Genomic DNA, 22,874 nt, shown 5'->3' on the forward strand with positions numbered 1-22,874 from the left:
ACGATTTAACTTTGTTAATGGGTTATGGGCCAAACTAATTTTGTTAAAAGTTGCGTGTATTATTCACGTGCATCCCTTCTGCGTTGTCACGTTTTCTACTCAATTAATCTTTGTTATTTCTAATTATTTGTAAATTAAATTAATTATATCATCCAAATTTTAGATGGCGATGACAAAGCTATAAATTTTTCTAAATTATTATAAATTTCTTAAATTATATGTATTTAGAAAATATTGAAATTTGAAATTCTTGCAATAGGGAAGAAAAATATTATTTTCATTATCTACTTGATTAATAAAATATTGTTGATTTAATAATGATACATTTTTGATTAATTTTTTGCTCAAATGTATTTCAAATCTATATAATATAGTATATTAAATAATATATATATATAATATAATATTTGTTTTATATATTTTTTAAAATACTCAGTCTAAATATATGGCTCATTTTTTTATTTGGTTTTTATATCATTCAATGTTCTTTTATGTTGATTTTGAATAAAAAATTATAAATATTCCTAAAACATGAATCAGAGCACACGTTCACACACACACACACACACATATACACATAACTTTCGTTTTAATAATAATACATAATCTGATACTTCTCAAGTGTCAATCCATTAAACATACCTACCACCCTAACATTTTTCATTGATTGTATCCAAAGGGGGAAATGTAACAACGCTCGAGGGTAACTTTTCCCTATTCGATTAAATGAAATCGAATCAGACAAAACGATTTTGATTACGTTCGATCATTCCAATTTGTATAACTATATTAAATTAACGTTAAATTTAAACTCCAACTAACTCGAGATTTTTCTTATTCACCAATTTAACATTTTAATTCTTTTTATTTAATTTTATTAAAAATTCAATAAACCTCGCAAAAAATGTTCACAAAATAAATCCAATCACTGCATCTGAAAGAAACAAAAAATTGAAATATAAAAATTACAAAATAGATTTTTAAAACATCAAAAAAAAAAAAAGTAAACAAAAGTAGTGTGAGAAGTATGTTAAGGACAATTGTCGTAGTAATCATTTTCAAGGATCACTTGTATTTAAAAGTATCATACAGTCTAACAGGAAAAACCGATTAGAGTAACAAAGTTTCTGTCGTAATACGCATGAACGTATCTTTAAATGCATAGGAAGACAACAATAACAACGACGACATCATTACAATGACGAAATCTGCATTACATGTGTGTATTGTGTACAGAAGTATGTGTGTGAATAGTATCTTCATTAATTTCTATGTGTAAACATACAAACGTCTTTAATGCTGTAATATTAAATGCACTGTGCTAATTATGCGCATGCTTATCGAGATCATCGACGAGGTTCATGGGAAAATGTTACATAAACCTGTTAGACACACTTGTTAATTTTCTATCAATATCGACAGACAAACGCAGTAAGTTAATTTAACAATACAATTGAGTTAAATATTAGACATTAAGGGGTTATACGCAGTTAGAATTTTCAAAAAATCAATTTTTTTTTTTTGAATCTAATGGAACAACTTCTTGAGAATTACTTTTATATAAAAAGTTTCGTTCACTCTTTTCAACCTGATTCCAAGGTGTACCATTAGTATTAAACGATCTTGAACTAATCGTTCCAATTTAATACACATTATTATAATTATCTTATAAATTACGTTTACATATAACAAACATAATTATTCTTTTTGTAATTTCTTTTTTAGATTTCATTTAAATATCGTAGTAGTGTAAGTTGGTAAAGAAAAATTAATATTAGAAGGTGTAAATGTATTCGTGTGTATTTTAAAAAGCAGAATGCGCGTGTCCACCTTTCGTGCAAATTCGCACAAAGGACACTAACACATTATTACAGGAAATAATGCGTCCCGCCCTGACCGTGAGCCTTACCAGTAGAATTGTGCATGGGGTGTGCACGCAGCCGTGATGCACGTTAAGTAGGTGTACGCGGCTTTGGTCTTTCTTTGGTATATTCATGGAGAGCGTTTACCAATACTCGGAGAAAGGTTCTCACAATCAGCGTACACAATCTGAACGTACCTTAGACCTTTCTATACGGTGACTACAAAAAAAAAAACCCATTCATTCGGATTCTAATATATTCCTTAATTTTACAAATTTACAAACATCTTACGGTGCAATAATAAATATTCCTTAATTTTACAAATTTACAAACAACATCTTACGGTGCATACTTATATATAATATAATAATATAATATTATTTAATTATTTCTCTCAATAATAAAAATATATGCAATAGAGTGTTGTTAATATAGTAAAAAATATGTTATACATTTTGTTACTTTTTATAATAGATAAAGTAAGAGAAAATAATTTTGTAACCAAATGAGACTCATAGATCATACAGATAAATTAAAACATATTCAATAATATACAAGAAATTTATTAAAATAATATTTAGGAAAAAAAAGACACGTACTATATTACACCAAACACTTTACTTTATTTCATTCCAAGAATCAATTCTGATTTATTTCTAGATCTCAGTCACGTAACTTACGTGAATACTATAAAACAAATGTATCTCTATAAAAGAAAGAAAAAAAAAACAAGAATAAAGTAAAACAGGAGGAAGGTGTTAAAACGATCAAATAGGTTTCTTTTGAAGTCACCCTGTATGCACAGGTATATACACAGAAGTGTTCAGAATCGTGTGTACGCATAGAGAGACGACCACGCACACATGCGTTATAACAGTCGAACGCACACGGTAAGAGAACAGTACAAACCACGACGACGGAGTTCTCTTTCAGTCCACGTCGAGACCGCGTACGGCGTACACAACACGGGTTTTAAGTGCTTTTCCAAATATTTTCTAGTAAAACTTTTACCTGGATACACACTAACGACATATATTTTTTTCTATTATATATACTCTCACATTTATATTCCAATTATTGGTTTCTTTTCGTATACGAAAATATTTGTCGATTAAAAAATAAAACCATAGAAAAGAAGAAGGAATACTTTAAAGTGCTTGGATACACACTAACGACATATATTTTTCTATTATATATACTCTTACATTTATATTCCAGTTATTTGTTTCTTTTCGTATACGAAAATATTTGTCAATTAAAAAATAAAACCATAGAAAGGAAGAAGGAATACTGTAAAGTGCTTGGATACACGTTCCTAACGTTTGCCTCTTCCTGTATACAATATAGCTTTTATATGTATATATACACTTTATATACTCGATAATATATAAATGGAAGCACGAAAGAATCTATCGATCGGTCGATCGATGATCGTGTGAACCATAAAAGAAGTTTTACGTTTGTACGGTCCTACACAATCGTGAGAATCCTTATTCGTCCTCTTTTCTGTATACACGCGTACTCATACTCATAAACACACACATACTCGTGTGAGTAGCAAGAAACCAAGCAAGCAAGCAAGCAAGCAAGCAAGCAAGCAAGAAACCAAGCAACCAATCATTCATCGAGTGTAATACTCTTCGTAGCCAAGGATGCTCGCATACATCGTCGGATTCTTTTACTTTTATGCGGAAATGTTAAGACTAGAACTTCAAATGATGTTACACAGTGAGGATTATAAGCTCTCCAAATTTTTACTCGGTTGATAAATGGTAGTTAATAGTAGTAGTAGTAGTAGTAGTGATGATGATAGTGTTTGGAAATCACTTAATGGCTTGTTTGTAAAAGAACAAGAAGAATCCTAAGATTTGAAAAGAAGATAACATTTACATTTGAACGTTTTAGAAAAAGACTCCTTCCTTGCTAAAAGTACATTCCAAAGATGCTTTAGCTAGAACCAATCCTCTTATCGTTGATCGTACAATTCTGAAGGATCAACGATAAGAGACTACTCTTATCGATATTTTTATATAAACAAGTGTGTCGTCTTTATAATCAACGGATTTCCTATAATCATCTATTCTGATGAAAAATGGATTACAACATTAACAGTGAAAGTAGATAACTGTTGTATAGTGATTGGATATTTTTGTTCATTGGTGATTAAAAATTCGACTTACGCTGGTCGTAAAAATGCCTACTCATAAAAAACATGTTTAAAAGAACGTTGTACAAAGTATTACGTAAACCCATCTACCTATATTTGATGAAAGTGTCGATACAATTAAGAGAATAAATTAATAATTAAATAATTGATCAATTAAACCAATATTAAACAAAGAAGGATAAGCAACGGTACAATATATACCAAATAAATTGATAGGATTAATAAATAAAGATATAAAAATATTATATAAAGAAGAAGTTGCAACAATACAATGAAAGGGTTGATACAAATAACAAAATAAACACATTAAAGTAATCAATTAAGAAATAAAAAACAATGAAAAATGAAAAATAACGATGCAAAAGTGTTGATACAATTTACGAAAAAATAAACGTAAATAATAAAGTGTCATAGATTAAAAAGCATAAAAAAACATAACAAAAACAAAAAAGACAATAAAGCAAACAAGTCATAATATAAAAAAATTAAAGAACAATGAGCAATGTGAAATAATTTAAATTGGAAAATAATGAGGGAATGAGCAACGTCCGGCTGTTGGATCTAGCAACGAAGAAGACCTCGGCAAAACTGTGAGATATACCCAACAACACGTCGGGGACGAGAAGTGAAAGTGCATTTTGCAAGATGACCGTAACGCCGGATAACGATGCGATTCGTGTCCGGCGTCAGCGAAGACTCGACAGTGGACTCCCATCGTTCAACGCTTATGCTAGTATCCTATTCGTCTCTTCGTCATCATCATCATCATCATCATCATCATCATCATCATCATCTTCTTCTTCTTTTTCTTCCCCTTCTTTTTCATCTTTCACTTCATATCATTCGAAATGTCAACAAAGTAACTTTGATTCTACGTAACTCGTATAATTCAAAAAACGAAAAGAAATTAACGTTAACTAGGTGATTCTAATTAAACTTTGTAAGTGACATTGGTGGTGGTAGTAATAGTAATAGTAGTAGTAGTGCCGCCATCCTACGAATGATACAAACGATTACGACAATAACAATGACTACTATGCACTGAGTTTGATATACTTTTTTCTTTTAGTGAATAATTCATTATCGATTTTTTTTTTTTTTTCATTTGTGCATCGTTGTGTTTTCGTTCGTGTACCTAATGGTTCTACACTTCTCAAGATCACCAACGGTCTTCCGCAACGAAGAACTGGAAGAAACAGAAGAGGAAGAGGAGGAGGAGGAGGAGGAGGAAGAGAAAGGGTCACGACCCCCCCTCCTTTTTAAAAAAATCCTCTATTACCATTATTATCATATCCATAAACGTGGGAGAATATGGAGACTATTTTAAATTGTAATTACTATTGGGTCATTGTGTATGTGTGTATGTGTGTGTGTATGTAATAATTTTCTTTCATTTTTTTTTTCTATTGAAGTTAACTAATTTGCGTTGGAAAAATTGCCATAAAATTCATTTTATTATTATTCGTTCTTTTTCTTTTCATTTCTCGTTCCGTGCGTATGGAACGTGTGTGTGTGTGTGTCGAGTAATTACGCTTGGTTAACCGTGTACGTCGACGTGTGCGGTAAATTATAACGGGTTTGGACACAAAAAAAAGGAAGATTAATTACAATAGTTACATAGAATTCTTCATCTTATTATTTCGTCAAACGATTATGTGTATCGTGATTAAAAAAAAAGTATCATTTTACTTTTCGTATTGCGATAATAACGGTCTGATCGATAAACGTATATCCGAACGTGTGTTTTTCTAATCGTAACGCTTATCGTTCTAAATAAAGAGATGTTACTCTGTTTTCTTGTCTGTCAAAGTAGATAAGGAGTTTCCGTTTTGACGGGACTCACTTTTTCGACATTCGTACACCACCCTTCTTCTCTCTCTCTCTCTTTTTCTCTCTATCTGTGTGTATTTCTCTCTGACGTGAGTCATTCGATTCGATATTACGAACGACAGTCTTGCATTCTTGCGATAGTCCTTCTGAGATAGGCTCATTTATGTTTACTGGATTTCTTTCTCTGCTACGTATTTTTTTGTTTTTTTTTTTAAACGCGTTCTTCTTATTACATATTTGTTTTGTTTATTTTAGATCTTAATTTGTGGAACAAGAGTATCAGTCAACGTTGGAGGAAACTCAGAAGACGATGTTCCGTACAGGAAACATCCGAACCACAGGAATCGTTGATACCTGGTGGTGGAGCTCAAGGTGTTATTCACACTGTAAGATCAACCCCGGCTAGCAGGGAAGCCTCACCGGCTGCTAAAAGTCTTCAAGATGGTAGCTCGCCGAAAAAGTTACTTCAAACTAGTTCCCTCAGACTGCCAGGTTAATTATTATTCATAATTTTGTGTTTGTTTAATTCTACTAAATTCTTGAATCAGATTGTTTTATATTGACTATTAGATAAATTACTGTTACCGTTGATATTCGTCATTGTCCAATCTTTCTAAATTCCGAATTTGACTTTTATATTACGTTAATGGGTTGAAACAATTTATTTACTTTTATTTTTTTTCAATATAATATCAAAACATTTAGAAAAAAAATAAGCCGAACATATTTTTCGATCCATCATAGTTTTTTTTTTATTAGGTAAATTACTATTATTATTTTGATTAATTCAATTTTTCGTAATATATTTGTTTATAATATTTGAATTTGATTCTTCTAGGCACTACGAAAGGCATAGCAGATATTCAAAACGTATTGCGAAGCAAATTCAGTAAGATAAATGCTGGAATTAGAAAAAGAAAAGCACTGAGCGTGACGGAGGTATTTTCGCAGAAAGACAATGCTTCGAATTTTTATGTTCCGAGTCCGTTGACTTCATCGACTAGTCAAAGTTTCGACTCGTCCGAACGTTTCGATTCTAGCGAACCAACGTCCTTACCACCATATCCTTTCCACGATACTTTAGAAACCTTAGCAGAGACTAGTGTACCGAATTCACCTAACTGCAAGAGTCCTTTGGCTGATGGTTGTCAAAGTTTCGGGTATTCGGAGAACACGCCCAGTTCTTACGATCATCAACTAATTCATGATAATCATGATAAAAAAGACGTTTACGAAAACGTGGTATTCAACAATTCAACAAGTTCCTCGACAAGGTCAAAGGTTTCACTTTATCGAAGTAATTCGGAAAGTCGGGACAATATCAGACACCAGGATCATTCCTACGAGAACGTGCGTTTTCACAGAGGACACAGATCAGAAGTTGATTCGCCTGGAAGTCCTTATTGCGATAGGCAAACCTTAGCAAGAAGTAATTCCGAGACGAGAGATCATCATTGTTACGAGAACGTACATTTTCAGAAAAATGGTAAAACTAGGAATCAATCGGATTCATCTTTCGAAACTATTCATATACCAAGAGTAACGCCAAGAAAAAGAATCACGGATTTCAAGGTCGGAGGACAAGTGAGCAATTATTCGACCGATTCAAGCGCCACCTCTATCGTTGCCAAGGAAGATGGACCCTCCAGTCTTGGGACCGAGAGGAGTCCTGGGAAAAAGCCTACGAGGAGGTTGAACAGTCGAAGCGTGGCTAATATTCCTAGCTCATCTGGTGCTAATTTAAAGACTTGGCAAGTGAGTAGAACATTTTCTAATTGCAAAAGAAAGTCAAAGATGAAATTTGAATCTTTAATGAAGTGAGTCCAAAGTTAAATCTATCTTGAACCATTTTTATCGTACAATTTACGTTCGCATTACCAATAACATATTTGTTTTTTTTATTACGAACACATTTCCGTGTTGCCAAAAAATGATCGAATCCTTTCCAACTGTTCGTTTGACGTTTTACAGGGCGCTCAGGACACGGATGAAGGTCTGAACACAGATTCCGAATTGGAAGACATAGACGAGGCTGGTGAAGGTGAAGAATCAAGATTCTGTACGTTACCAAGGCCTGGTAAAAGTGGTGCATCCTTTACGATATTGACAGCCAGATTCTTCAAAGGACCTGGTCATAAGGGACTCGGTTTTAGCATCGTCGGTGGCACCGATAGTCCACGTGGAAATATGGGAATTTATGTTAAAACTGTTTTCCCTAATGGTCAAGCTGCTGATCTTGGAACTGTCAAGGAAGGTATGATCTCGTACAATGTTTTTCAACCTGTTCAAGTGTGTACACAATTTTAATATGCTAAATCATTTAATTAACGTTTAAAAAATATTAAGGAAGTTACAAAAATTGTTTATTACAAAAATTTAGGCCACAAGTATCGTCAAAATGAAATGCGTTGAGTTGCGGTATTAAAAATATTGAAAAATCTTAATTAAACGAGTTTAATTAAAAAACAAAAAAGCATTAATCGTAATATTGTTTCAGGGGACGAAATTTTGTCAATAAATTCGAAACCCCTTCACGGGATGACGCACGCCGAAGCAATTGCAGAGTTCAAATCCGTCAAGGCTGGAGACGTGGTTCTTCACGTTGGTCGTCGAGTTAATAAAAAAAAACGTGAATCATTGACGTTACCTCCGGTTGGTCCACCGGCACCTCGGCAACCGATCAAGTGAAGGAAAAATTCCAATAATTTCGGTTTTTTAAGTTGATCTAAAAAAACGTCGAGATGTTAAGTGATATTTTTTGTTGACTACCCTAATCTATTTGTAAGAGGCATTTTTCTAGGGACGTAATCTTTTTTTAATTATAAACTGTTTTTTTTATTTTTTTATTTTTTTATCATCAACGATGGCCAAGAATATTAATTGTTGTATTTTCTTTTTTTTTTTATATAATCGTACAAAGCAATAGCGTTTATTATTGCTGGCAATAATAGAGAACTGTGGCCACCACCCTTCTCCCCCCCCGGTCTGTTTTTCGACAGATTTACGTAGAACAAAAAATAAAAATAAAAAAATTACCGTTGATACGACAACGACTGCGATTTTTGCAGGCTGGAAGACTGTACGTGTGCTTTCTATTTTTTTTTTTTTTTTTTTTCATTAAATCTTATCGGAAAGTAAAAAAAAAAATATTTAAGGCTTCGCGTTTGACGTAAATTTAATAATTCTCTTTGTTTTTACTTTCCTTATGCGAATGAATTAATTAACTCGATCATTATTCTACTGAATAGTTCGTGGATGATTCAAAATGTTATTTACCACGTGACTGGAGTTAATTATAACGACGAATACGAGTGATGCAAACCAAACGAATAAAAATGAAAATAAACATAAAATAAACATCAAATTATGATAACATGTAATCTTGAGAGACATACTAATCTTTAACAATCATTTATATATATCGTCTATTTATATTCGGAATTATTAACGAAATCTCAAAGTTAGTATTTAAGAATCTAAGATCAAAATTAATGAAAAAACAAAACTTTTTCTCTTTCACTCTCTTTATCTCTTTGTCTCTCTAAATATTTTTTCATCGAGTATATGTAACTACACACAGGCACACATACACACACACTCACACACACACACACTATACACACATCTTCATAAATTGTATTATCGTAAAAATTTAGAAAAAAAATTATTTCTAAAGGAAGAAACTCTTTTTCATACGAGCAATGAACAAATGAACTGAATGAAATACATTTGGTTGTCGATCGTAATTAATTAGATAGTAGTTTATTTTTTGATAAGGAAAAAACATCGAAGAGACGAAGAAGATTTTTTGTTTATAATAACTTATTAGAAAGATTAGCGAAAGAAATGATTATTTTTCGATGACGCTTTTGCGAAGCTATAAAAGTGGCAAGGAAAAAAGAAGAAACGATACAAAAAGATTTTAAATATACTGGGAACGTGTGCAAGAATCCTACTAAACGCGACAAAATAATTGTTCTATTATAAAATTTAAAGTTTTTATTTTTTTTTAATTTTTTTTATTTTATTTTAATTTTATCTTTTTGTACTTCGTAAAAATTAAAAATTACGAACGTATTATAAAAATATTGTAAACATTTGAAATCCAAAAAAAAAAAAAACAAAAGATGTAACAACGATGAAAATGAAACAATTGTTATATGTTAAATTCTTGCATGCACGTTGGAAAAAAAGAATTTCAAATATATCACTTCGTTTTTATTTTATTGGAGCTTGACCGAGAAACAGGACGGAAAAAAATTATCATCGAGGAGAAAAAAGAAGAAGTAAAAAGAAGAAAACGCTTTAAAGCAAACTCATATGCGTTCGTAGGCGTATTTAAAAATATATGCAATAATAATTCTATGGAATTTATTTTCTAACGGTAGATTACGCAAAGATCGCCCAAAGATGAAACCCAAAAAATATTTTTATTACTAATGGAAAATAAATGAAAAAAAAAAAAACAAAGAGAAAAAAATAGCGTATATAGAAGAAAGGGAAAGAAAGGAAGAAGAACATAAAAAAAAGAAAATAAATAAATATCTTTACACAGGGTGTTTCAAAATACATGGACGTAACTTCAGAGATGTTTTATTTCGATACGCTAAAATAAAAATCAAAAATTTATAAAATCACATATACAACCCAATACGACTTTGTTTCCAAAATTGTATTACACAATTTCCGAAAAATTGGTCGAAGTGATGACCATTTTTTATTTCAATTTATACTTCTAATCGGTCTTATCATCAATCTTCTTATTCGTTCAAAAATTTGGAATTTGCCAACAACGCGAAGAAAAAATCTTACTTGTAAATAGTTGAAACAAGTAGTCAGAAAAGTTACACGAATTACTGGAAAACAAAAGCAGCTGTAATTTAGCAAAAAAGATCGTATCAAGTTCATATGATTATATGATTTGTTTTTCCTTATTTTAGCATACTGAAATTAATTCTAAAATTACGTTCATATATTTTGAGACACCTTTGTATATGATTATATATATATATGAAATATATATTTTAAACGAAACGAACGCGAGACACGTTTATTTTAAAACGAAATATTGTTAGTATCTAGTCGACTTGTAATTATATCTTTTTCGAAATCTCTTCTTTTTTATATTCATATATTATATAAATAAATATAAATATATAAAATTACGATTTAAGAAGAACAAAAAAAGAAAAGAAAAGAAAAGAAAAAAACATACACTCATATAATTGGACCGTTTACTATGAAAGTGGTGTAAATCTATTTCTAAAAAAAAAAAAATATAATTGAGAAAAAATAATTTTCATTAATTATAAATAAAACGTAAAACTTATGTTTTCTCAATTATTTTTTTTTGTTTTAAGAAATTAACTTATACCACAATTTCATAGTAAACGATCCAATTACAAATATATATCTCTACATGGTGACATATATAAATTATAAATATAATAATTATATATTTCTTATACACATATACATATACATTCTCCTAGATGATGTAATCGCATAATCGATCGAATATCGTTCATAGAATTTAAGGCGTCACCGATTGAAAAACTTCATTTTTTGACGATCAACAGAAATGAAGCTAAAAGCAAATTTTGTTCATGAAATTAATTTCGTATGCTTTGTGATTCGGATTATGGGGAAATTAATAATTAGTATGTAATAACTATAGTAAGGTTGTTTTTTTTTTGTTTTTTAGCAATATGTACAATAATGATTCATCCTACCTTTTATTTCTTCACTATTTATAGATGACGATTACTGTGTAACACAAAAGGCGAGAAAATGATGGTCGATGGCATTGTCTTCCGAATAAAACAAACAAACGTAAAAAAAAACACATAGCAAAGAAAAAAAATATGAGAACAAGACGATCCTCCTAGAATATAAATTGTCGTTCGATCGTTCATTCATCTATACAGATGATAATAATAATAATAATAATAATAATATAATAATAATAATAATGATAATCATAATAATAATAATTAATCAAACAAGAAAGCCTTTATATATATATATATGTGTGTGTATATATATATTTAACAAATTTTTTAGTTACTTTCACATATCCCACGTTTGATTTATTTTTACAGTGCGATAAAACGGAAGAAAATATTGCTTTTGTGTGACAAAAATAAAGATATACATTAACATAATTATTCTATCGGATCCTATTATGTATGAATAATAATTAAAAATGAAGAACGAAAAATAACGAAGGAGAAAGGAACTCAAAGCGAGCACGACGATATATTATTATATATTGTATTTTCTACTTAACGAACGGTGTCGAAAAAAAAAAACAAACAAGAAAAAAAAACAGAAAATAAATAATTCATGACAACAACAACAAAAATAGAAATGTACTATACTACGGGTGTGTGTGTGTGTGTGGTTGAGAGAAAGAGAAGAAGAAAGAACGATGACCTATTCGAGTATTCCCCAAGTCATATCACGTGTACCTTTTGTCTAGAAATGTATGCACGTATGTGTATGATGCATGTACATACGCATATCTGCGCATGCTACGTTTGCATGTATATATTTGTATGCATAAAGTCGAAAAAGAAAGTAGTTTTATCGTCACGTTTCACTTGAGGGACACTTTTCACGCGTTTAGTTGTCATACGTGCGTATATTTGAGTGCATGTGTGTGTGTGTGTGTGTGTTTACAAATATATATATATGCATATATATATATATATATATAAAAAAAATCGATGAAACCGTTAGTAGTAACGATTTCAAATGCGAAAGCAAAAAGAGAAATAGCGGGATCACAATTGAAAAGAGAGATCATTCCGACTGAGCTGGCCGGCACAGCGTATTAAACGCGTGACACTTGTAGAAAAAGCGAAAAAAAAAGAAAAAAAAAAGGGTTAACAATATAATGATCTCTTGAGATCGGCGAGGTGAGGAGGAGGAGGAGGAGGGAAGGGGGGCGGGGGCCAGGAGGGAGGGGCTTTTAATCGAGTTTAAGAGAAATTCTTTCACGGACGGTAACTTTGCCGGGAGATCGTAGATTAAAACAGCTTACGATCCACAGAGAAAGAAAGAGAGATAGAGAGAGAGAGAGAGAGAGAGAGAGAGAGAGTACACTGATTATTTCGTGCACCTACTTTCTAACAATATCTAACATCTATTCCTAATGACCTGGCTCGATTCAGATCGGCATGATTTTTTTCGGATTTCTACTTTTTTCTCGCGAATAGAAAAAAAAAAACAAACAAACAAAGAACGAACATAATTGAACCACCCACTCGTTTCCCATCGACCAGCCCAACAAAGAGTAAAGAACACAACGGACAAACGGAACAACAAAGAGAGTACGCTAACTTAAAGACAAAATTCTACTCATGGTTATCCCTCTTTTGACGACTCCTGTTCGGTTGAATGAGAAAACTCGTTCAAATCTCGTTGACGTGCTGATGAATACTATAGGCTCTACCACCTCGCCTGGATTCCTTTGGTACGGTCAAACGTTGAAAGGAATCATCGATCGGCTCGATTTCTCCTTTTTTATCTGTTATTCCTCTTTCTACTGGTAAACCAACTGGTAAACCAACTGGTAGACCAACTGGACTGGAATAAACAAATGTCGTTTGCGCGCCATTCGCTTGACCAATTTTTGCGGATTCTTTTAATACGTTATCCTGTGCGCTGAGCAGTTGTTTAAATCGTTCGTCACTTTTGTCTGTTTGAATGTCCACCATATTCCGAGCAGATCTCGTCTGCTGGTCAACACTTTCTACTTGACGTTGTTGTTGTTGTTGTTGTTGTTGTTGATGCTGTTGCTGTTGTTGGTTTTGTTGTTGAGATTGTTCGTGGAATGGATTCCTGTTAGTGAAATTTAATCTTGGATTCAAATTTAATCCTAACCATTGAGAAAATAAAGCAAGTCCGTGTTCAGCACTAGCCGACACAGCTGCTATCAACTCGTCCGTATTGATGCCCTCGTCTTCCTCTTCATCCGTGTTATCCGTGTTCTCGGTTGTTTCGGCAATGCTGATTAAATGTTAGAATTCATTCGAAATAATTATATTTAAATTGATCGATGTCTCACACATATTATTACTTACGCGGACATTTCTATTTGCCGTACTGTCTGGTCAAAATTAAAACAGCCCATCTGATAAGTGGCCTGAGGAGTACCCAGCAACGCTGGCTCGATCACCAAACAACCATCGTGACCATGTTCAGCAGATTTAACGGAAGTGAATCTTGCACAAATTTGCGCCAGATCCGATAGAAGGTTCATGCATGTCGGTTTGTTAGCTGCCTCAGCTGTTTAAATATAATAAGATAAATTGATTAAATTATTTTTCTTTTTATTAAACAATCCGAATTATTTATTACAAATATACATGCCTATCTTGATGGTCGCATTGTGGACCGGATTGTCGCCGTAGCTTAAATTCAGGGTAATGTTCTGTTCCTTTTGCCTAATATTCACACAAGACGGACCACCGAGGTCCATTGTCACGGTTAAATTCAGGTCGACGCAACAGAGACAACCGGAAGTCTGGCAAAGACACTTTGATTGAGTTTGAGTTGATCTAGCTTCGGAATCTGGCAAGTCCCAGGAAAGCAATGTCTCTGTGAAGAAAAAATACGCGTGTATGTATTTTTATGCATAAAAATCGAATGAAACAACTTGTTCAAGTTCTAATCTTTACTTTCCAAATTTTCTCGAGCTTGTTCGTGACAATTAACAGAAGAAAAAATCTATTAAACAAATAATATAAGTATCATAATACAGATAGCGTGAAATTTCTATCATCGTTACTTTCACGAATTACTCTAAGAAGATAAACAAAAAGGTTTTGAATAATAAAAAGCGTCAAAGTGTTACGCGTGACGTTAATACAATTAAGAAAGTTATTTATATTCTTAACACTTAAATGACAACATGGTACGTGACAATAAGAAAGAAGAAGAAAAGGAAGGAAAAATAACCGAGCCGTGATTCTCACCGAACAATCCAGCTGATGAGACAACAGCGATGCTGACGAAAAATAGGAAGATCGTGAACCTGACCGCCATGTTGGTGGAAGAACCGATAAGAAGAAGAAAAAGAAGAGGATGATAGGAATATTCAAAAGTTATGTTTGGAAACCGAATTTGATATTGAACGTGAACGATGACAACGACAACAATGACGACGACGACGACGACGACGAAGAAGAAGAAGAAACGGCACGCTTGCGCGATACGCGAGACTCTACTGGCTGGTGAGCGAGCGTCGAAGGATAAAGCTTCGTTCTGTTGGAGAGTAGAGAAAGAGAGATAGAGATAAAAAAAAAGGGAGAGAGAAAGAGAGAGAAAGAAGAAAGAAAGAAATAAAAGATGGCAGGCCGAAAGAGATCCTGCCCGGCAAGGAAGTAGTTTAAATCTGGTAGCAAACAGAGTCAATGCCGGTTGACGATCGTCAACCGAACGAACGGTGGTCCCTGTTAAAATAAGCTAACAGGATTGGTTGAGAGGACTCGGAGGATGTAGAAGTGGCCCGCCATTGGCCGTGGCAAGGAATCTCATCTGGGTGACCGGGTGACCTCCTTCCGTTCTTCGAACACTAACAGGGAGGAGGTCTGGACTCTTTACTTGCTGCTCTTGTATCTTATTTCGATATCCGACTAAAAGTATTTACTTTTACTTTGACCAGAAATAGAGAGAAACAAAGAAATAAATAAATGAATAAAGAACGTACTATTGGCGCCGATTCCAACGGAAATTATAACGGAATTATTTTACTTTCGCCATGTTAATTCCATTAAAAGAACTGCTTTGCTGCTCTCTTAATCTCTTTAAACTGTCTAATCTTTTCTTTTTTTTTCCTTTTTTTTTTTTAATCGTAACAAACAAACAAAATATATATAATATAACACTCGTCTAACCGATAATAAATATGATGCAAAATGTACGTATATTTTCGATCTTCTTTGTTTTCTATATTTTTTTCTTTCGATTATTTTCTTCGAAATAACTTGCGTCACGAAACTCGTTTCTCTCGGTACAATGACCTAGATATTACTGTCAGTTGGTTTACAGTTGGTAGGATGGTTTAATTAAAGAATCCTCGGGAGATGGTAGTGGGACTTGTTTTAAAAATACACACAGTTCGGGACAACACGACAGTCCGTTTTCGAGTGGTTAACAGGCAAGAATCGTACGAACCATGGCCAAACAATTATTAGCCAAGGTAAACCACTACCGACCACTACTTTCTTCGACCTACTAACCGGAGAAAGGCCTAAAACACGATTCCATGGATTCGTTTGTGAATTCCTTCTCGAACTCCTCAATCCTCACCCATCGTCGTTGTCGTCGCCGTCCTTCTTCTTCTTCTGCTCATTTTAACTGACATTTGTTCTTGTTCTTGTTCTTTTTTTGAGGATTTTTTCTTTTTTTTTTTCGATTGATCTTCAGTTACCCTCCTTCGCTCGTGTTTCTTTTATTTCTTCATAAAGGAAAGATCGTTCGATTACGTTTTAATGTTTTACCTAGGACACGCGAGAAATTGTTGAAGATGAGGTCAACGACACCAAAGATATTAAAAGATAACCGTGATCTTGATCGACGTTTATGATTACCTTCCTACTCTCTCTCTCTCTCTCTCTCTCTCTCTCTCTTATTTTCCTTCTCTGTGTAAGTTGTTATTTATTCAGTATACGGACATCCTTTACGATTTAACTGCATCGATATGTACAACACGTTCCTTCCGCAGGACGTGCAACGTGTTTGCCATCAATTGCATTCTATTTATCATTTTCAAATCGCAATAAAAATTATTCTCTCTAGATCACTGTTATTTAATTCAAATTTTCTAAACCATCAATATTTTTTCCTATTTATAATCTACAGGTTGGCTCAAAAATTACTTGATTACCCTATTTTGATATTTTTTTTAGGTTAACTTTTTATCAAATCATAATTATCGATTACTCTTCTTTAATATTTTTTAGGCTAATTTTCTTTTTATTCAAATTGCGTAACTAAAAGCTTCGAGATTTTATCTTTAATTAACATATAATTATAGATAATTATAAGATAAATGTTAAATAAATCATAAAATAATAATGTTTAAATACAGTTTACGTTGAATATTCTCTTTAACAGGTTTCGAGGTAAATAGGCGTAGAAATTATACATTTACAATTAATTAGCTTTTATTGCATGGCAAAAGAAAAATTTCATTATCGTAATTGCGTCAGGATAAAATGTACCTAGGCACATTCGATGAATATAAAAGCGAACACCTGTTCAACGATCATCATACTCGCTGCGCTATTCCGTAGCTTTTTTTCAATCGATATTATTTTATGGCGATAGGAGATATTGAAAAGTGGGACTCTCTCTACATTGGTATTTGTGTCGTCAATAGAAATAGAAAATAACTTGCTGTTCTTCTCGTTATCTCGAATATGAAGAACGTAAAAACAATTTAAAAATAAATGCATACAAAATATTTTATCCAACTTATAAACAAGATTATGAACATCTTAAACGAAAAACAAAAAAAAATAAACAAATTGTATTAACTAACGTTAAATAAATGCAACAAATAATTGTACTGGAGATAACTGTTAACTATAATAATAGTTATTTAAATTAAACTTGAAGCACTAATGGCATAAACGACTTGGATTGGATACAAAAGTAATCAAAGATTTTGTTGGGAAACTTGGTACATTAATTTGTCGTATTTATTTAACAATTTGTTTTTTTCTTTTTAATACATTCATACAAAATTTCTCAAAAAAATCTTCGAATAAATTGTTAATACCCGCAACACAATAGTACACTAATTTCTGTACCAAATTTGGGAATAAAAATATAAAACGATACAAAGAGAGAAAAAAAAAAAGAAAAAAGTCACGATCGTAACTTCCTGCTGGTAATTTGAAAAATATTTTAAGAGTAGACGTTGAATCACATTACTCGAAAGTAAGAGATCTTCATTGAGAAAACTGAGCGAGCATAGTTCATCCAAACACGTTCTTGACCGTGACTCGTTCGAAGGCAACTCGAAGAGAAGAGAAAGAAAGAAAGAAAAAGAAACACAGAAAAAGAGCATGATTTCCTCATGCTACGTTCTTATGGTCGTTGACGTTGAAACACTCCGACGAGTTGGAGAACTATCAGTGTTTTAATAGTGGGGATGTGTATAGACGGTTAGAATCTACCGAGTCTTATTTACCTAGAACACATTAGAATGTTTAATAATCCTAGCAGCAACAGCCGAGGCAGGTGGTGGTGGTGGTGGTGGTCTGTGACCGACTTTTAAAGAAACCTTGGGGGGAGTTGGGCGGCATCTTCAGTTGGACATTGGCCTCCGTAAGATTAAGAGTCGAAGAAAAACGAGTCGAAAGGGTGCAAAGAGGATAGAAGCATTTTGTTTTTTTTTTTTTTAATATACGACGAATTTTCCGTTCCAGTCCAATCGAATCGTCGCCAATCTTTTTCACCAACGATTTGCTTCGTTGTATTTTTCTTTTTTTTTTCTAATAAGGATTAAAGGTAAGTCCCAACAAAATGATTTCATTATTTTCTCATCCAATTCGATATTATGTCATCGACTGTTTTCGAGTTTATCATCTAATTGTAAGTAATCATTCTAAAAGTTTACTGTTATTTGTTTTTTTTTATCCATTCAAATAAGTTCCTCGAAGAAAATCTTTGATTATTTTCTTATACCATTCAATTCGATTATGTCATTGACATGGTTGTTCAGATCAAAATGATTCAAGTTTAATGTTTAAGTAATCGTTTAAAAATGAACATTTGTATGTTTAGTTTGTTTGTGGTTTCCTTATCGTGTAAATTGGTTACAAAATGATTATCTTTTAACTCGCCATTTCGTATTTAAAAATATTTCAAAGTATTATAACTTGTCAAATAGTTCCAGTTCGTGATCAATCAATCAAAACGGTTCTTTAAAGTACTCGGCAAGCATATTAAAATGTTCGCTTGGTAGCTGAGTAAACCAACCATATAAAGTTATAGCGATGAACGATTACCTTGCACTCGACACAGTAGTTGTATGATTTGTATGATGAGTTAACTTATCTCTTCATCATTGAGTTATTCGTCATCTTCTTCTCGTTTACGTGCACGAAAGATACTCCGCTTTGACCGTGACCGAGATTTAGGTCAAGCGGTCGCGGACAAGAAACTTCAAACTATCGTTGTGTGCGTGTGTGCGTAAATAATATTTCCTAAAAACCAGTTTACATTCCAACGGCCTTCTTCCTTTTGACTCTATTTTCTTCTTTTTTTTTTATGATATTATGAAACGTAGCATACGCTCTTTTTCTAAATAACCATTCATTCATAATTAAAAGAGAATTATATAACGGGGTTTAGAAGTGTTTAAAAATACTGATCCGATAAATGGGTGCTCTATTTTCATTAATTATATCATTTATAATAATTAAAAATTATTGAAAACCTCGTTGTGCAAATATTAGCCACCTTTTTTTTAACATAAATACATTAATTAAATGAATTGAATTGATTGAATTCATATGATTGCAGATAAATCGTAAAGATGCGTCTGTCATCGATAGTGGAACTGTTGTTAATACTTTTAGTGATCGCGTTTGCTGCTTATGGAAGAGTAATCGGTAAGTAAATAGCAATAATAAATTCATTTTTGGGATCAACGTATAGAAAAATTGAAATATAATTTGATTATTGTACAGATTCAGGCCTGGTAGCAGTGAATCGAAGTATACGAGCCAACAATGTCCCGAAACAATCAATTCAGTTACCAACAATAGCCGAAACTACCGAAAATGTTAACAGATATTGTACATGCAGCAATCTCATTTGCAACTGTTGTCGAGACTTTCACATTCCGTTGGTGCAATTGAAAGGACCAGGTGAAACAATCGACCCGATTAGGTTTACCAATCAATCCATGTGTTTATTTTCAATTAAAATAACACACATATGACTTATTGGCGAACATATTTTTCTTTAAACGATGATTTTTCACTGAACAATTGTAATTCTGTTTCTAGGGTGTGCTTCTTTACAGTATCTCCAAGATGACAATTTAGCGGTGCAATTGAGCTTCGGTGACAACATTCTTACTTCGACAATAGTAAACGGTGAATATTTGTCTAAATATAAAACATAAGATTGGTGATCAAAATTGGATCGTTGGACCAAATTTCAGGATCCTTCGGTTAACTTCCTCCCTATTGATTATTTTATTTCGAATGGAGGTGCTCAATCCTACATGTATAAACTATAATACATGAAATTTATGAACAAACGGTAACACGTATCGCCCATTGTCATTTATTTTCTATAAGGAAGGAAGCCATTGTCTCTCTGGACGCATCGGTAATCTTTACGTTCTGTCTATCATGTAACGAGTTAACTCAATCGCTGACGAAACGTTCCGTGACAAGAAAAAAGAAAGAAAGAAAGAAAGAAAGAAAGAAAGAAAGAAAAACTAATTTCTTTTATAATTAGTAAACATATTAGAGGCACCGTGTGTCCATGATCGTCATGGACAGGTGTAGAGGTTTGTTAACGTAGGAAGTGTGTTAATTACACGGATACGAAATTTCGATTATTCTCGTAGATATTAAGGTGACCATGACTTTCACCAGGTGACCATAAACGGAGGATAATTATCGGAAGTAATGCGTTCGTTCAGATGTATTCCTATGACTAAATTTAAATCAAATATTTTGATGTTACGTATAAGTTAAGAAATTATGCGCGTAACGCGTAAAGTTTATAATTCGTGTCAACACGGAGTATATGAAATTTTGATATTATTTATGTTAGATGAAAATTTACATTTGGACTTCTGTATGAAGAAAATATCGATCGATTAACATTTTATTGTTTTCTTTTTTAATGATTTTCTTTTTTTTTCTTTTGTTTATAGGTAAAAATCCAAAACCTGTTTGCGTACCACTACCAGGTGGGTTCAGCAAATTTTGCGGAAGAATTTATTCCATCAAAAGGGACGTCAACAATCACTTCAAAGCTTGCCTCGGATTGGAACTCCAATCGGCAACCGAATTGGAAGCCAGCTTACGCGTCAGCTGTTTTAGGTGATTTATTCAAATACACAAATATCATTTTATTAACATTATTTAATCACTTTTCTGAACTTTGTCTTTCGTATGTTTTTGTTTGTTTTTTTTTTTTCTTATAGATTCGGTCCGGATGGATTAAAATTACGTCCAGCAGAGCCATTACCAGTCGTTGTATCCGAGCAAACTTCCGAAGAAGACGACGACGACGATCTGTTTGGTTTAGGTTCGGATGATGACGATGATGACGAAGAAGATGAAGATGACTCGGTTAGACCAAGTTTGAATGCAGTAACGAACAGTGCATCATCCAACGTTGGATCAGCCGAGGAAGAAGACGAGGACGATGACGATGACGATGTCCTTGGATTTGGAGCATTGTTGGATATCATCACGGGGGACGATGAAACTACGAAAAAACCCAAGGTCTCTACTGCACCTCCACTTTTACAATTCACTATACCAATCTTAACGAGACCTACCACAGCAGCACCTGCAACTTTGTTAAACCAAGAACCTTCCAACAATCCAAATGATGCTTTGATTTCTCAAAATTTGAATGAAAATCAAAACGTGGATGATACACAAAACTTGAACAGTATTGAGGAAGAAAGTAATACCGAAAGTATCGACGGTTTTACACAGGATTCTGATTCGTTGATAGATCAAACGACTCCCGAATCTTCTGCCAATAATGAAAACGAAGAAACGAAGATTACGAACAAATTGATTAAACCTGAGAAGCCTTTGATTAGTCATAAAATTAAAAAAATTAGTACCAATCAAAATAAAAAACCTAGTATAACTGCGTCGAGTATAAACGCCATCAATGACGATACTAAAAAGAAACCGTTGAAAAAACCGATCAAGGATGAGAATAATGAGGATGATCTTTTGGATGACGATGATGATGACCTTGTTGATTTGGACGATGACGACGATGATGATTTAGAAGATGACGAAGACGAAGAGGATGATGCTGATGCTGATGCTGACAAACACGAAGAGGAAGAAGAAGAAGAAGAGGAAGAAGAAGAAAACGAGGATGAAAAAACTGAGGATCTTGATGATTTGGATGACGACGATGACGAGGAAGAAGATGCAGTTTTAAGTGCACTCGTTCAAGATGATCATAAACCTAAAGGAAAGAAAAATAAAGTCGCGACGAATCAACAACAATCGAGTCATCACGAAGAAGATGATGATTATTCAATTGGTATCACTGATTTTCTTGCGAGGAAAAAACAAGATGGCCGTCAAAGTAGAATCATGAGGCTGTAAGATCAAAAAAATCATTTTGATCGACTTTAAGCGTTAATTATCGACAATGACAAGTGTCTCGAAAATCAGAATAATTCTTCCCGACAGGGACGTATACTATTTTTGATAGCCTAGGCATCAAATTATTATGAAATTTTCGAAGAGAAAAAAAAATCAATTACGGTTAATCAAATTTATACTCATAATTTTTCTTTCGACTAAAGTTCAATATTGTTCATTTTGATATTTATGGTGAAATTACGTTCTCTTAGGCTACGCAAAGATAAAATTCATTGAGAGATACCATATCATCCACGACCTCTGCCATAATGCGGTGCTCGCACACACATAGTTTGATATTATTTAAGACAAATCTTTATTTATTATCGTATATTTATTTATAGAAATTTTATTTAATTAACTTATTGAACTTGTACTTAAGTACACATCGAATAAAGACTTACACGCGTACACAAAATACAAATGAAAAATTGTTTTGCAGATGTTAACAACAACCTATTTTCCTCGAATTGTTTTGTTCGAATTTAATTAACAATAATTTATGGATAACATATTAATTATTAAAATTATTTTTGTAACTGAAAGCATGTAATTAAAAAGAAGTTTATCCTGAATTGCATTAAATGTAAGACACAAAGAAGCACGTATATTTAAAAATACATGCCCACA

At 32.8% G+C, this 22,874-nt stretch overlaps 3 protein-coding genes across 6 annotated transcripts in view; 2 read left to right on the forward strand and 1 right to left on the reverse strand.

Annotated features, from left to right (window-relative positions):
* Nucleotides 1-9,223, forward strand: part of LOC122514520 — a 29,120-nt gene extending 19,897 nt beyond the window's left edge. Inside the window, exons 3-6 of the mRNA XM_043631405.1 lie at nucleotides 6,115-6,351; nucleotides 6,698-7,614; nucleotides 7,831-8,113; nucleotides 8,357-9,223. Of these exons, the coding sequence (XP_043487340.1) occupies nucleotides 6,115-6,351; nucleotides 6,698-7,614; nucleotides 7,831-8,113; nucleotides 8,357-8,547 (1,628 nt within the window). The 3' untranslated portion in view covers nucleotides 8,548-9,223. The remainder of the gene's footprint in view (nucleotides 1-6,114; nucleotides 6,352-6,697; nucleotides 7,615-7,830; nucleotides 8,114-8,356) is intronic.
* Nucleotides 9,224-13,002: 3,779 nt separating this feature from the next.
* On the reverse strand, nucleotides 13,003-18,112 carry LOC122514523 (SWI/SNF chromatin-remodeling complex subunit SNF5-like). 2 transcript variants are annotated; one of them, XM_043631409.1, is made up of 4 exons: nucleotides 18,065-18,112; nucleotides 14,236-14,463; nucleotides 13,947-14,151; nucleotides 13,003-13,872 (listed from the first exon to the last, which is right to left on the reverse strand). In XM_043631409.1, the coding sequence occupies exons 2-4, from the start codon at nucleotides 14,342-14,344 to the stop codon at nucleotides 13,275-13,277; spliced, it is 912 nt and encodes a 303-aa protein (XP_043487344.1). In that variant the 5' UTR covers nucleotides 14,345-14,463; nucleotides 18,065-18,112; the 3' UTR covers nucleotides 13,003-13,274. The 2 variants fall into 2 exon arrangements, with proteins under 2 accessions (XP_043487344.1, XP_043487345.1); XM_043631410.1 differs by lacking the exon at nucleotides 18,065-18,112 and adding an exon at nucleotides 14,841-14,910.
* On the forward strand, nucleotides 18,103-22,675 carry LOC122514522 (mitotic apparatus protein p62). Of its 3 annotated transcripts, none has more exons than XM_043631407.1 (6): nucleotides 18,103-18,384; nucleotides 19,402-19,490; nucleotides 19,569-19,748; nucleotides 19,890-19,979; nucleotides 20,774-20,942; nucleotides 21,047-22,675. In XM_043631407.1, exons 2-6 carry the CDS (start codon nucleotides 19,415-19,417, stop codon nucleotides 22,203-22,205), a joined length of 1,674 nt encoding a protein of 557 aa, XP_043487342.1. In that variant the 5' UTR covers nucleotides 18,103-18,384; nucleotides 19,402-19,414; the 3' UTR covers nucleotides 22,206-22,675. The 3 variants fall into 3 exon arrangements, with proteins under 3 accessions (XP_043487342.1, XP_043487341.1, XP_043487343.1); XM_043631406.1 differs by lacking the exon at nucleotides 18,103-18,384 and adding an exon at nucleotides 18,670-19,064; XM_043631408.1 differs by lacking the exon at nucleotides 18,103-18,384 and adding an exon at nucleotides 18,670-19,056.
* Nucleotides 22,676-22,874: the final 199 nt, after the last annotated feature.

The sequence above is a fragment of the Polistes fuscatus genome, unplaced genomic scaffold (genome assembly GCF_010416935.1).
Source record: "Polistes fuscatus isolate 324 unplaced genomic scaffold, CU_Pfus_HIC Scaffold15, whole genome shotgun sequence".
Taxonomy (NCBI): domain Eukaryota; kingdom Metazoa; phylum Arthropoda; class Insecta; order Hymenoptera; family Vespidae; genus Polistes; species Polistes fuscatus.

Bases quoted from the DNA above. Each gene is read 5' to 3' on its own strand.
- LOC122514523 (XM_043631410.1), bottom strand. From the start codon at position 14,910: ATGGCGGTCAGGTTCACGATCTTCCTATTTTTCGTCAGCATCGCTGTT. The intron at 14,464-14,840 runs GTGAGAATCACG...TTTTCTTCACAG, and splicing joins CTCATCAGCTGGATTGTTCG to AGACATTGCTTTCCTGGGAC. The intron at 14,152-14,235 runs GCATGTATATTT...ATATTTAAACAG, and splicing joins CAATGCGACCATCAAGATAG to CTGAGGCAGCTAACAAACCG.
- LOC122514522 (XM_043631407.1), top strand. From the start codon at position 19,415: ATGCGTCTGTCATCGATAGTGGAACTGTTGTTAATACTTTTAGTGATC. The intron at 19,980-20,773 runs GTGAATATTTGT...TTTTGTTTATAG, and splicing joins TACTTCGACAATAGTAAACG to GTAAAAATCCAAAACCTGTT. The intron at 20,943-21,046 runs GTGATTTATTCA...TTTTTCTTATAG, and splicing joins TTACGCGTCAGCTGTTTTAG to ATTCGGTCCGGATGGATTAA.